Consider the following 14,207-nt stretch of genomic DNA (forward strand, 5'->3'; position numbering starts at 1 on the left):
TCTGGTACCAGATACGCCGGCCCTCAAGTGAAGCCACAGCAAGTAGAAGTAGAAATGTCATTAAAATAGATTTTAAGATGCATACAGATGATACAGATCTAAATTGACTAATGTATAAGTGTAAATCTTTTTTCTGTACTGGTATATCTCTGAGCTTTGACAGTCTGCAATTCTTCCTGTCTGCCTATAGGTGGAACCAAAGTGTTTGTAATTTTAATGTAGACACTAAGTACACAAAATATCAAATAATATTTTACAGTTATATTCTAATTAAATATCTAGACACATAAAAAAGAAAGGATTTTTTTTATTCAATATTCATCTTGGCCCAATTTTACATTTAAAAAAAGACTGTGAAAATCTCTTTAGAAAATATAAAAAATAAGAAAGCAAATATAACTTTTAGCATGTAAACATGTTCTCATTGTCTATATTGTCTTAAGAATAGTCTAAAAAAATATCAATATTAAGACCATATTATTGATTAAATATGCAACAATAAACTGTCTTCCTCTAATGAATAAAAGTCACAAGAATGTTCAACTGCTAATGCAAAATAATACAGTTTTGTCAGGATATTTATCATGTAAAATGTTTCCTTTACTTTTTTTTATTTTTTAACTATTATTATTAAATTGCTGATGTATCCAGGAGAATACAGAGATTGGAGATGAGGGACAGTGAGTGAAAAGCCTAATTCATGAGAATATTGAAAAGGGGTCCCCTGCAAATAACTCGGGTCATGTGACTTGTTGAAAAAATGTCTACTCACCATCTTAATCCAAAAGTAACATGGCACCATGTGACCAGGCTGCTGAGCTTGAGGTAAAAGTTCATATTAGTGGGAGATATTAAAAAATTATATGCAATAATTAGAAGAAAAACTATTATTTGAATTCTAATAGCAATAAATACAAATTCATATGGTATATGTTCTTGTCATTTTAAAGGTTAATTTTGTAACAAATCTTTCATGATAGGCTACTGTATGTTCCAGTAGAAATTTCATAATACACAGTTTCACAATAGACACTCTTTCGCATTTTGCAACATTTTATATAGATGTTTGTGCAGTTCTCCTTATGAAAGTCAACATCCTCAATAAACAAGCTATCTTTGTCATTCTGTAAGTGTCCTCAACTTCTTGGAAACATCTCTCATTTATCTCTCTCTCACACAAACACCTGTCTGGAAGTTTCTAACATACTACACACATTCTGCAAAGGCATAAACCAGTTGACCTATCCGTACCCTCTTACAAACCAAACCATCAATCCCAGCCAATAGACGACGAGTAAATCATCACCTCCCACCTGCCACTGTGCATTTGTGATGCTCAGTCCGACTCATTTTTGAGAATCGGTTCTTTCGAACAGTTCATATTAAAGAACCTGTTCAAAAAATCGTTTAATCAATTCTCTTACGCAAGTACTTCATCAAGTGATTCCTGACATGACGGCGTGGCATTTATACATGCTCTGAACATCAAAGTCATATAACCTTTAGGCGCATATCATAGTTCATTACGTTTTTATATATTACATTTTATAGTTTATTGTAATTCAATGTGTTCATGACTCAGCTCATAGAACAGAGTTATTTACAACATAGGCATGTGAATTTACTTTATTTAGACAATACTAAAACTATATATATAATATTTTACAAATATTACACAGTTCACGGTTTGAGTGAGTGCGTTTAGGGCAGGCCTACATGCAACATATGCTACTGTTTAAAATATGACAATAAAAAAACAGCTAATAATAATTAATCAAAGAAAAATCTGGTTTACATGATATTTTAAATAAGGTTTTGACAGGTTTTTAAGTCAGTAGACGTGCCTGAGGCACGCGAGATCTCAGTCAAGAGCGAAAATCAGTGTAATTTACATAAAAAATCCTGTTGCCGATCGGGATTTGCATTAAGCGTGAGCTTTACCCGATAAAATATCCATTTAGGCCGTTTTTCGTGACTTACATTCAGACTTTTCGTTATTAAAACGTGATAAAGTCTGAGAGTGCATGTACACGCTACTTTGTTGTTGTTGACTCGAGAACCGCTCTGACAGATTCAATCAGTTTCGTAAACGAGTCGTTCAGACTAGACTGATTCATTGCGAAGATTCGACTCTCAAAAATGATTCATTCACGAATTGGACACCGCTATTATGGCCGTGCTCTAGGATGCGTGGCTCATTGGGGAAACTTTGTATCGTCCGTTAACGGTGTCTATTTTATTTATTTTCACCATTTCAGCGGGTATTATGCTTATAAACCTCCATCGACTTTTGCACCGTCCTTTCGGTGCCAGACGGCCGTTTTTAGCGAGTTTATACCACACTCATCGGGGAGTGTACGGTTTCAGACCGAGAGAGACTCCGGAGAGAGACGATGGGTTTCCGCAGATCTCAGCGCTTAACCAAGGTTGACGTGTTTACAGATTGACAGTTTACAGATTGTAAACTGCAGTTGATGTCTGTATATAGATATGCTTTCAGCTTTGGTAGCAGCTTACTTCTTCTTAACGTTGCATACGTAAACCTACAGAAAGATTAGAGATGTATAGCAAGATCTTCAATACTTTAATGTATGGAGCCTGTTGATTTATTCGCTGGCTGTCTTTTGTAAACAGACCACGGACTGGCGAGATTGGTGGAGGCCTATCGAGCACATGGGCACAAAGTAGCTAAAATTAACCCCTTACTTCCCCAAACTCCTGTGCTGGACAGCGTGCCGGAGATCAGCCTGCTGAATGGAGCTGTTCATGGAGTCCTCAACACTACTGGTTAGTTTCTGGTTGTTTCCTGGTACATAGTTTTGAAATTGATAGTAAACTACTTACGTCTTATTAAAGGAATGTTCCGGGTACAATCTCCGTTAAAGGTATAGTTCACCCAGAAATGAAAATTATGTCATTCACCCTCATGCCATCCCAAAACCCGTAATTTCGTTAATCTTCGGGGGGGAAAAAAGATCTTTTTGTTGAAATCTGAAAGATTTAAATTCTGTCCCTCCATTGACAGCCACGCAACTACCACTTTGACGCTTCGAAAAGTTAATAAAGAGATCGTAAACAAATTTTCATTTGTGGGTGAACTAATTAACCCTTTAAGTTCTGTGAAAGGTTTTTATAGCCTACATCATATATGGCCTATATTCAAAATAAATAATTTCCACATTTCCTTTAATTTAATAAAAAGGGATTACAGTATTTTTTTACTTAAAATATTATAATAATTCTTCATTATTTTTTGTTTTTACAAAAATTCCAGGATTGCGGCATTTTGGGAAAGCCGAGGCGACGGCTGAAGAGGTCATGGCCTACCTGGAGAGAACGTACTGTGGGGGAATCTCAGTGGAAACCGCTCAGCTGCAGAGCTTACAGGAAAGAGAATGGTTCGCTGACCGATTTGAAGAGCTCAAGAAAGAGGTGTTTTCGCCGGAGGAGAGGAGACAGCTGGCTAAACTGATGCTTGAATCACAGGTAAGACAACCATTGACATTTAGGCACTTTTATTGTGCTTTGCACGCCCCATGACATCTGTTAATCATTGCAGGCCTACTTGATTTCTGTGGTATCAGCAATTCTACATCTCCTCTGTTCTCTTTTCAAAGGAATTTGACCACTTTTTAGGCACTAAGTTTGCCACTGTGAAACGATATGGAGGTGAGGGAGCAGAGAGCATGATGGGCTTTTTCTACGAGCTATTCCGCTCTGCGGCGTACAGCGGAGTGACAGACGTGGTCATGGGAATGCCTCACCGTGGACGTCTCAACCTGCTCACCGGACTACTACAGTTCCCCCCAGAGGTTAATTCATAATTTATATAGGTAGTAAACTAGACAGACTGGCTTAATGTATGTCTAGACAGGATTCTGTAACGTACACTGACTGTATAGTGGGCTCCAAACAATGAGACCTCGTTGAAAATTTGGGATTCTTTTTTGAATTTAGACCTGGAAATGAACAGTTTAAGGATATTGAAAAATGTCATACAAAAAAAGCTGTGCTGTAAATGAGTAAATCATAATATGTTTTTATATAGCTCCTTCAAAGGTTGCTTTTAAAGGTACTTTACATAAGACTTGAAAGTAATCATAAAGAAAAAGGAATAAAATGCCTCCGTATTTGTAGTCAACATTTCAAACTGGATGACCACGAACACAGTGTTTTAGGTCAAACTGCTATTCTGTCAGTTCCGCCAGAGCTAAATGCCATCGCATACAAGTGAGAAAGTGCATACAAGTGTTGCCATAGTGTTCCGTTTTTACCATAATGCTGTGTAAAGAGTAGGCAAAATACAATATGAATTTCAGTTTTAAAAAAAACTGTTCTGTTAACTCTGTCAATCCGACTGTCCGTGGCCGGGGAGACAAAAATGCGGAAGCATAATCTGTAGTTTTCATGAAAGCCCTGGAGCTGACAAAAGACACTTTTTGCATCAACTTCCGGACTTTTTCTAACAAGTAAACGTGAGTTTCTCGGCCCAGGTAACACGAAGATTAAGTAAACATTGTTCATATACTGCTGATATTGTAACAATACTAAGCGGATTGAAAATCGGCGAAGTTATACTTTAAGTTACTAATCACACATTTTGGCACATATTAAATACTATGATAATTAATGTAAAAAAAGTGATATTATATATTTGATAATTAAAAAAATTTGATTATCAAATTTGAAAAGGCAAAATCGAACCTTTTTGTTAGTTATCTCAGACTTGTATATTTCTGTTTTGTTATTTGATAATTTGTTGTAAGTGATGATGAGTCTTAAAGGGATTGTTCATGCAAAAATGACATTTCTGTCATCATTTACTCACCCTCAAAACTTCTGTTGAACATAAAAAGAAGAACTGACTTCCATTGAACATAAATCGAAGAACTGACTTCCATTGTATGGACAAAAAACACTTGAGATATTTCTCGAAATATCTATGTTGCACATGTTGCACAGTAGAAAGTTTGGAACGAACGACATGAGGGTGAGAAATGTGTGACAGAATTAAAATTTTTGTGTCCTCAGCTTCACCTTGGAATTGTTCCTTGTTTTTCTTCTTTGTGAATACAGTGTGTATATATATATATATATATATATATATATATATTGTTAATATATACTATATATATATATATACAGTGCTATGCATAAGTTTAGACACCCATGCTAAAGTTGATTAAAAAGAGGAATAAAAAAATCATCTTTTGGAAATTGAACTTAATGCCTTAATTAAAAAAAATTAGGAAAAATCCAACCTTTAAGGACACAAATTTTCTTTGTGAATGAATAATGTATCATAAATAAATAAATGTTCTTCCTTAAAATACAGGGTGCATAAGTTTGGACACCCCTATGTTAAATTCCCATAGAGGCAGGCAGATTTTTATTTTTAAAGGCCAGTTACTTCATGGATCCAGGATACTATGCATCCTGATAAAGTTCCCTTGGCCTTTGGAATTAAAATAGCCCCACATCATCACATAGCCTTCACCATACCTAGAGATTGGCATGGAGTACTTTCCATAAGATCATCTCTCAATGCAAATCAAACCAGCTATTAGGCTAACTGAAATAAAACCATGCCAATCTCTAGGTATGGTGAAGGCTATGTGATGATGTGGGGCTATTTTAATTCCAAAGGCCAAGGGAACTTTATCAGGATGCATAGTATCCTGGATCCATGAAGTAACTGGCCTTTAAAAATAAAAATCTGCCTGCCTCTATGGGAATTTAACATAGGGGTGTCCAAACTTATGCACCCTGTATTTTAAGGAAGAACATTTATTTATTTACGATACATTATTCATTCACAAAGAAAATTGGTGTCCTTAAAGGTTGGATTTTTCCTAATTTTTTTTAATTAAGGCATTAAGTTAAATTTCCAAAAGATGATTTTTTATTCCTCTTTTTAGTCAACTTTAGCATGGGTGTCTAAACTTATGCATAGCACTGTATATACTGTGTATATAATGCCATCTTGGTTTAATTTCTCCCCCATTATTTCCTCTAAACATCTATTCCTCTGAGTCACAATCTCCACCTCTTCATTCTACATGAATAAACATTGCTCTCCGGGCAATGAGTTTATTTTGTCCCGCTAAGTTTTGGGGGAATATAAGAATTGTTTCATTGCCTGCAGCCATTATTAAGCTTTGACTAACCAAATATGTCATTCTTTCCCGCTCTCAGCTCATGTTCCGTAAGATGAGGGGTCTCAGCGAGTTTCCGGAGAACTCTCCGTCTATTGGAGATGTCCTGTCCCATTTAACCTCCTCAGTGGAGCTGGACTTTGGGGCGGGACAACCTCTCCATGTCACTATGCTGCCCAACCCCTCTCACCTGGAGGCCATCAACCCCGTTACGCAAGGAAAGACTCGTGGCCGTCAGCAAGTCAAACAGGACGGCGATTACTCCACTGACCCTCATTCTCGGCCAGGAGACAAAGTCATCTGCCTGCAGGTCCTGTCCTATCTAAAACATAAACCATACTAATACATGGTAGTTGTGTATGTTATAATCTAATAGCTCTTTATCTGTTCTTAACAGGTTCATGGAGATGCTTCGTTTTCAGGCCAAGGCATAGTAACGGAGACCTTCACCCTGTCAAATCTCCCCCATTTTAGAGTAGGTGGAAGCATCCACCTCATCGTGAACAATCAAGTGGGCTACACCACTCCCTCTGAGAGGGGGCGCTCATCTCTGTACTGCAGTGATGTTGGTATGTAATTGTAAATGTAATTATTTTTGGTCTGTAATTATAAGGATTTCTATATTTTCCAAACTGACATGTTTGACCAGTGCTGGGTAGATTACTTACAAAGTGTAGTCCATTACTGATTCCAAATCACATGACAAAAATTTAAGGTAGTTTAAGGTAATATAATCTGACTACTTTTTTTAATTACTTTTAGATGACTTTTGACCTAACTCGTTTATTACATTAATTTGAATAGGATAATATTGTACCATATTGATACAAATATTCAAGGAGAAAGAAAGTATATTCCATTCTTTATCAACATTACATTAAATACATTACATCAGGGTTTCCCCTGGGTTTCGTGAAGGAATTAGTGTACGGCCGTTACCGGAAGCCAGTGATTCTAGTTTATAAAGTTATAAATATGGATATTTTTCTTACAAAAACGCATCGCTCCGCTTCAGAAGGCCTTTATTAACCCCCTGGAGTCGTATGGATTTCTTTTATTATGGATAGATGTGCTTTTTTGGGCTTCAAAATCTAAGTTACCATTCACTCCCATTATAAAGCTTGGAAGAGCCAGGGTAACTCCAATTGAGTTTGGCTGAAAGAAGAATGTCATATACACCTAGGATAGCTTGAGGGTGAAAAAATGTTTGGGATCATTTTCATTTTTGGGTGAACTAACCCTTTAACATTTATTTTATTTTTTATGTAACAAAAATGTTTTTGTTTTTTTTAATGGTAAGTTTTGTTAAACTACCCTGTTCTGCACACAGACGGCATTAAACCTTTCATTATCTAACAATACTTTTGCAATTCCACTTGGTGCCGTTTAGGTAAAATAGTGGATTGTGCTATAATCCATGTGAATGGAGATGATGCCGAGGAGGTCCTCAGAGCGACCCGGCTGGCCGTGGAGTACCAGCGACGCTTCAGAAAAGACGTTATTGTGGACCTTCTTTGTTACCGTCAGTGGGGGCACAATGAGCTGGACGAGCCCTTTTTCACGAACCCCGCAATGTATAAAATTATTCGGTGGGTACCTCTACCAGTCGCTAAAGCCTATTGCTAAAATGTTTGGTTCTACTGGATTAATTTTCCTTTTTACTGCCATTTTAGGTCGAGAAAAAGTATCCCAGATTCATATGCTGACCAGCTAGTCTCGGAGGGCCTGATGACAGAGGAAGAGCGCGGTCAGATCAAGACCACCTGCTATTCTATGCTCAACGACCGGCTGAACAACATGACCCTCTACAGCCCCCCGCCCACTAACCTCCAGGGGCGCTGGGGAGACCTGGTGGAGCCCCAGAACAGAGTCTCGCTGTGGGACACTGGTGTAGCGCTGCCTCTGCTGCAGTTCGTAGGCGCCAAATCAGTGGACATACCCGAGGAGATTCAAGTGCACAGTCACCTGAGAAAGACACATGTGCAGGTAAAGCTTGATCTTTGACCTCATTTTGTAAATAAGCAACGTAACAAGTTGAGAAAAGTTTAACTTTATTCATTTTGCAACAGTAGGAACGTCTACTTCAATGATCTATACAGCCATTTAATGAGCTCCAGTGATAAAACTGCCGTTCACATGGCTCTTTAGAGTCAGTAAAGAACTGATGAACTTTGATTTGAACGTGTCTGAGTGAACGTCTTGATCTGTCGCAGGCTCGACTGCAGAAGCTGGAAGAGGGCATCAAATTGGACTGGTCCACCGCAGAAGCCTTAGCGTTTGGCACAATGCTCTGCCAGGGTAATGTGTTCATCTCTCCTTCCCTGCGCTGTGAAAGCGTTTTAAAAATAATTTGTGCTTTTGATTGTATCTTTATAGGGAGTTTCTCCTAATTGATGTTGCCTTTAGGTTGTTCACTAGTGTTTGTAATAATTTTGGACAATATTCAATGAAAATTAATTTATATTCTCCATATAACAGTTTTTATTCTCTCTAAATATTTTCCAAATAATATTTTAATAATTTCTTTATAATAATATTAAAGCTAATACATTTTTACACAGTAGAAATGAGTTTTTATGCACTATCATCATTTTTTTGTTTGTTTTTGAAATAACCATTTATTTGAAAAAAATTTCAGTAAAAATTATTACAAATAAATATGATTAAAATTTAAGATACCTGTTGTTGTCTATTTTTCATATCTTTTAAAATGTAATTTATTCCTGTGATCAAAGCTGAATTTTCAGCATCATTACTCCAGTCTTCAGTATCACATGATCCTTCAGAAATCATTCTAATATGCTGATTTGAAGAAACATTTCTGATTATTATCAATATTGAAAACAGTCATGCTGCTTAGTGCTTAATATTTTTGTGGAAACCATAACACATTTTTTTCAGGATTCTTTTCAGCATTTTTTTTTTAAATCTTTACTTCCACTTTTGATCAATTTGCTAAATAAAATATAAAAAAAAAAAAATCTTATTGACCCCAAAGCTGTGTATATTAGCATCAAAATGTTTAAAAACTCATTTGTATATATTTATCTATTTAATGCAGGATTCAATATCCGTATCAGCGGTCAAGATGTTGGCCGTGGCACGTTCAGTCAGCGTCACGCTATGGTTGTGTGTCAGGAGACCAACGACATGTATATCCCCCTCAATCACATCAGCTCCGAACAGAAAGCCCACATAGAGGTAAGCCAGTTACACAAGTAAATTAAATGTATTTATTTATAAATTACGAAGCCTACTGCAATCATTTATCGCTTTTTAAAATTATTTGTTTTTATCATTATACTTAATGACGTGTACAGGATTAGCTTTGAACTTGTAACTCAATATGCCAACTGTTCTTCATTCCTGATTTGGGTGGTTTGCCCTTCAGAACATTTGAAAGCATAATTATATGTTTGACGTGTGTGTGTTCTCTCGCAGGTGTGCAACAGTGCTCTTTCTGAAGAAGCTGTTCTGGGTTTTGAGTATGGAATGAGTATTGCTCAACCTAGACTGCTGCCCATCTGGGAGGCTCAGTTTGGAGATTTCTTCAACGGCGCCCAGATCATATTTGACACTTTCCTCTCTGGAGGTAAAAAAAAAAAAAGAAAAACATGTCAATCGAGGCGTTTCAGGGAGTTCACAAACAGTGCTTGCTGATACTATAGCAGAGCTGCCAACTCTCACGCATTCACCGTGAGACTCACCCAAATTTACACTTTTCACACGCTCTCACGCCACGCAGATTCTCAGCTCTCAGATTCTGTCAATTTTATTACGAAATTCAAACAGTAAATACTGTTTTGGCACTTGTAAATGTGACGTGACAGATCCCTAGCGGCACGTGAACCGATCATCTCTACTAGCTAATAGTAAATAAACACGAATGAACAGTGTTGAAAGAAACAGTACAACTTACCGAAATGTATATTCATCATACTTTATAATATCGATCAATCAGTGTTTTTCAACCGCGGAAAGGGTCAATAAAACAGCTGGAGAACAATTATGTCACATAACATTTACCTCAGGAAAGCCATTTAATGACCATAATATAGGCTATAGCACATTAGTTGGCTAGAAAAAAAGAGCTAAAGAGAGAGCTCTTTATTTTGCTAAATATGTGTACTATATTACATATTTATTATATTTTTCACTTGTATCATTAAATAAAGTTGTTATAATAAAAAACGCATTATATTTAATTTGAGTTATTTTTAACCTTAAATAATACTACCAGCTGATAGGGCTCTCTGTATGTTTACAGCAAAGGTGAGATTTTTATTTTTTTTCTTGAGAAAAATTAACGCCTATCTTGTGTACCTAATATTTATCCAAATGAGTCAATATTAAATCAAATCACAAGAACTGAATTGAATTGAAATCGTGAAATAGCAACATTACACACTAAAGCAAGTTGGACATGTTAAAAAAGCATAATTATCCTTTCAAGAGGTCTTAAATTTGAGGATAGAAAACCAACAATCACAATATGGCTAAATGTGAGGTTTAATAAAACCTTTTTTGTCAAAATCTATTGTTTGAACTGTAAAGTTGTTTAAATTGTCATCTTTACAGTCATTTTATGGTTTGGATGTTATATGCCCGTCCATATGGATTTCATTTTATTTGTGCAGGTCTTTAATGTCTTAAAACCTTAAATTTTAAAAAACCTTTAAAAAAAACTTAAAAAAACCAAGACACCCTGAATATGTATCTTTAGAGCCTAAATCCGTGGCATTTCTGATTTTTTTTTAAGGTGAGGCTAAATGGCTCCTGCAGAGTGGACTGGTCATCTTACTGCCACACGGGTACGATGGAGCCGGACCGGAGCATTCGTCATGCCGAATCGAGCGTTTCTTACAGGTAAAGTGCAAGCATGCTCAATCACAGGAGTAGTGAGGACTAAATGTTCCAGCGTAATTTAAATAACTGCTCTTTCTTCCTCCTGCAGCTCTGCGACAGTAAAGAGGAAGGTGTGGACGGGGACACGGTGAACATGGGAGTGGTGAATCCAACCCTACCAGCTCAGTACTTCCACCTTTTGAGGAGACAAATGATTAGAAACTTCCGGAAACCGTTGATCGTGGCTTCTCCTAAAACTCTGCTGCGCTTTTCGGTTCGTTAGAGATATAAATGTTGTTTATATGAATTGCTTTCTGTTTTATTGTTGTTTATTAAAGAACATTCACCTCTGTTTGGCACTAGGGGGCAGTGTCAAGCTTGGCTGATATGGGACCAGGAACTTCTTTTAAAACTGTCATTGGTGATGCTTCTGTAAACCCTGCAAGGTATCTTCATTCAGTCGCTTTTTTAAACACATTGTTCAAAGTTCATTACATATACTACCGTTCAAAAGTTTGGGGTCACTTAGATTTTTAAATGTTTATAAAAGAAGTCTCTTATGCTCACCAAGACTGTATTTATTTGATTAAAACTACAGTAAAAACTGTAATATTGTGAAATATTACAATTTAAAATAACTGTAATATGGATTAAAATGTCATTATTCCTGCGATCAAAGCTGAATTTTCAGGATTCTTTGGTAAATGGAAAGTAAAAAAACACACAAAAATTTTTTTTTTTTAAATAAAAATATTATGTAAAAGTCTCTGCTGCACTTTTGATCAATTTAATGCATCCTTGCTGACTAAAAGTGTTTTTTTTCTTCTGACCTCAAACTTTTGACTATTCATATACAAAATGGACATTCATATACATTAAAAATGCATCTTCTGCTTCTTTCCTGCAGTGTGCAGCGTGTTCTGTTTTGCTCAGGTAAACATTACTACGCCCTGCTGAAACATAGAGAGACGTTACCAGAGGCGTTAAAAAACACAGCGCTGATCCGGGTCGAGGAACTGTGTCCTTTCCCCACGGAAGCCCTACAACAGGAACTAAATAAATACGCAAACGCCAAAGGTGAGGTTGCTCATGTGCATCTTTTATTCATAGGAATCACATTGTGTTAATTAGTATTTTTTTCTTTGGTATTGGGGCAATCTGTGATTGGCCTTCATAAGGAATCATAGATGTTCCCATTGCAAAATGTTGATGTTCCTAAGAAGCCTCATTTTGGCATTCCCAGAATGCACTACACAAAGCTCCATGAAAAAATAAATACAAGATTATACTTGCTTTTTGTTACTGAATGACATATATATATAAAAAATAGTTGAATCTGATTCAATTGGTAAGATATTTCTTTTTGGAAAAGTCTCTTATGCTCACCAAGGCTTACATTATTTGATAAAAAAATGCTGTAAAAATATAGTAATATTGTGAAATATTTTTACAATTGAAAACAATGGTTTTCTGTTTTAATATATTTTAAAATGTAATATATTCCTGCGGTGCAAAGCTGAATTTTCAGTCTTCAGTGTCACATGATCCTTCAGAAATCATGCTAATATGCTGATTTGCTGCCTAAGAAACATTTATTATTATCATTATCATGTTGAAAACGGTTGTGCTGCTTTATATTTTTTTGTGGAAACTGATACATTGTTTTCTTTTGAAAGTTCAAAAAACAGCATTTATTTGAAATAATCTTTTGTAACATCATAAATGTCTTTACTGTCACTCTTGATCAATTTAATGCATCCTTGCCAAATAAAAGTATAAATGTATTTATTTTTTAATCTTGCTGACCCCAAACTTTTGAGCATTAGTGTGTACTTAATGCATATAACATCAAACTCTATTGGAACCCAATGTATTTATGCACAAAACATGGCAAGCTTCTTTCATATTACTTCCTCTTCCATTACAGAGTTCATCTGGAGTCAAGAGGAGCCGCAGAACATGGGCTGCTGGTCATTTGTATCACCGAGATTTGAAAAACAGTTAGCCTGCAAGGTCAGATTCACCACTTCACGCTAATAGATGGCCTCTTAGCTAATCCCTTGATCGCCTCTTAGGCTGCATGTAGCTTAAGTTCATCTGATTTACACAGATTTTTTGCAAGATGATTAATGTTGATCCCATTGTTCCCTCAGTTGAGGTTAGTGGGCAGACCTGCATTACCCGCTCCCGCTGTGGGCATCAGTACTCTCCACCATCAGCAGCAAGAAGCCATCCTGACCGCGTCTTTCTCCTGAAACCACAGAACTATAAACATGCTGAGCATCTGTTATTACAGCGAACAAGCTGTGACTGGTGCTCTGACAACAAACGCCAAGCTCTGTTTGTAGCCTGAGCGGGCATATTGCAGGTTTGACTAATTGATCCCCTTACTTGGGTTTAAGGGAACATCTGTTGACTCCATTTCTACACCTTTTGAAAGTATCATTAATATTTTAGAAGTGATATTTTCTCTCTTGTTGGCACAGGAAGTTCGTAATTGTATCGAGGAAATGTAGAAAACTGACAAAGCATACATTAGTGTTGTGTATAGTTTTTCAAAGCACTTTTAAATTAAATTTAATATACTTACCGGAGTCAGAAGACAAATATTTGTTGTAGCATTGAAATGTAAATTGTAATGTGAACTGGTAGTGGCTCACGATCAAAACATTGGCTCATTCAGTGTTGTGTGCATGTGAATCAAGGGCTGCTTGGAAAATTTATCATTACCAGATGAATGTAGAACTTGTGCGAAATAACAGAATCTATTGATGTGTGTTTACATGAAATTATTAATTGTAAAATGATCCCTCTCCAAAATCTCACAGAGCTGGAGACAATGAGATCAAACTTTCTTTGCAAAGTTGCTGATTGGCATCAATGTTTTTTAACATAGCCATCCAAACTCTGTTTATAATGTTAAATTATATGCGTTGTTTTCAATAATGATGATGTTGTGTGGATGGAACTGAATTTGTACTTAAATGCTTATTCTGGAGATTAAAAAAAGAAAAGAAAAAAAAAATCATTGACCATTAACATGTCTTCATATATTTTCATAAGGTAAAGATATTAATAATTAAACCTGTTTGTCGGTCTTTAGGATTCACATTCACCCCTAATCAAACAATTCAAATGAATTACATTGAATGTATTCTAAAAAATGTCAATGTTTCCTTTAGTCCTTCATGAAGAAATTGTAACATG

General features: G+C 36.2%; 1 protein-coding gene across 1 annotated transcript; it reads left to right on the forward strand.

Annotated features, from left to right (window-relative positions):
- Positions 1–2,146: 2,146 nt before the first annotated feature.
- Positions 2,147–14,039, forward strand: dhtkd1 (dehydrogenase E1 and transketolase domain containing 1). Its single transcript, XM_084095025.1, has 17 exons — positions 2,147–2,426; positions 2,635–2,787; positions 3,275–3,486; positions 3,618–3,812; positions 6,196–6,465; positions 6,553–6,724; positions 7,546–7,744; positions 7,829–8,141; positions 8,369–8,453; positions 9,217–9,356; positions 9,597–9,747; positions 10,915–11,021; positions 11,110–11,274; positions 11,364–11,446; positions 11,908–12,077; positions 12,928–13,013; positions 13,154–14,039. The coding sequence occupies exons 1-17, from the start codon at positions 2,267–2,269 to the stop codon at positions 13,253–13,255; spliced, it is 2,763 nt and encodes a 920-aa protein (XP_083951151.1). The 5' UTR covers positions 2,147–2,266; the 3' UTR covers positions 13,256–14,039.
- The last annotated feature ends 168 nt before the right edge of the window (positions 14,040–14,207 follow it).

The sequence above is a fragment of the Abramis brama genome (genome assembly GCF_963993115.1).
Source record: "Abramis brama genome assembly, chromosome: 20".
NCBI lineage: Eukaryota > Metazoa > Chordata > Actinopteri > Cypriniformes > Leuciscidae > Abramis > Abramis brama.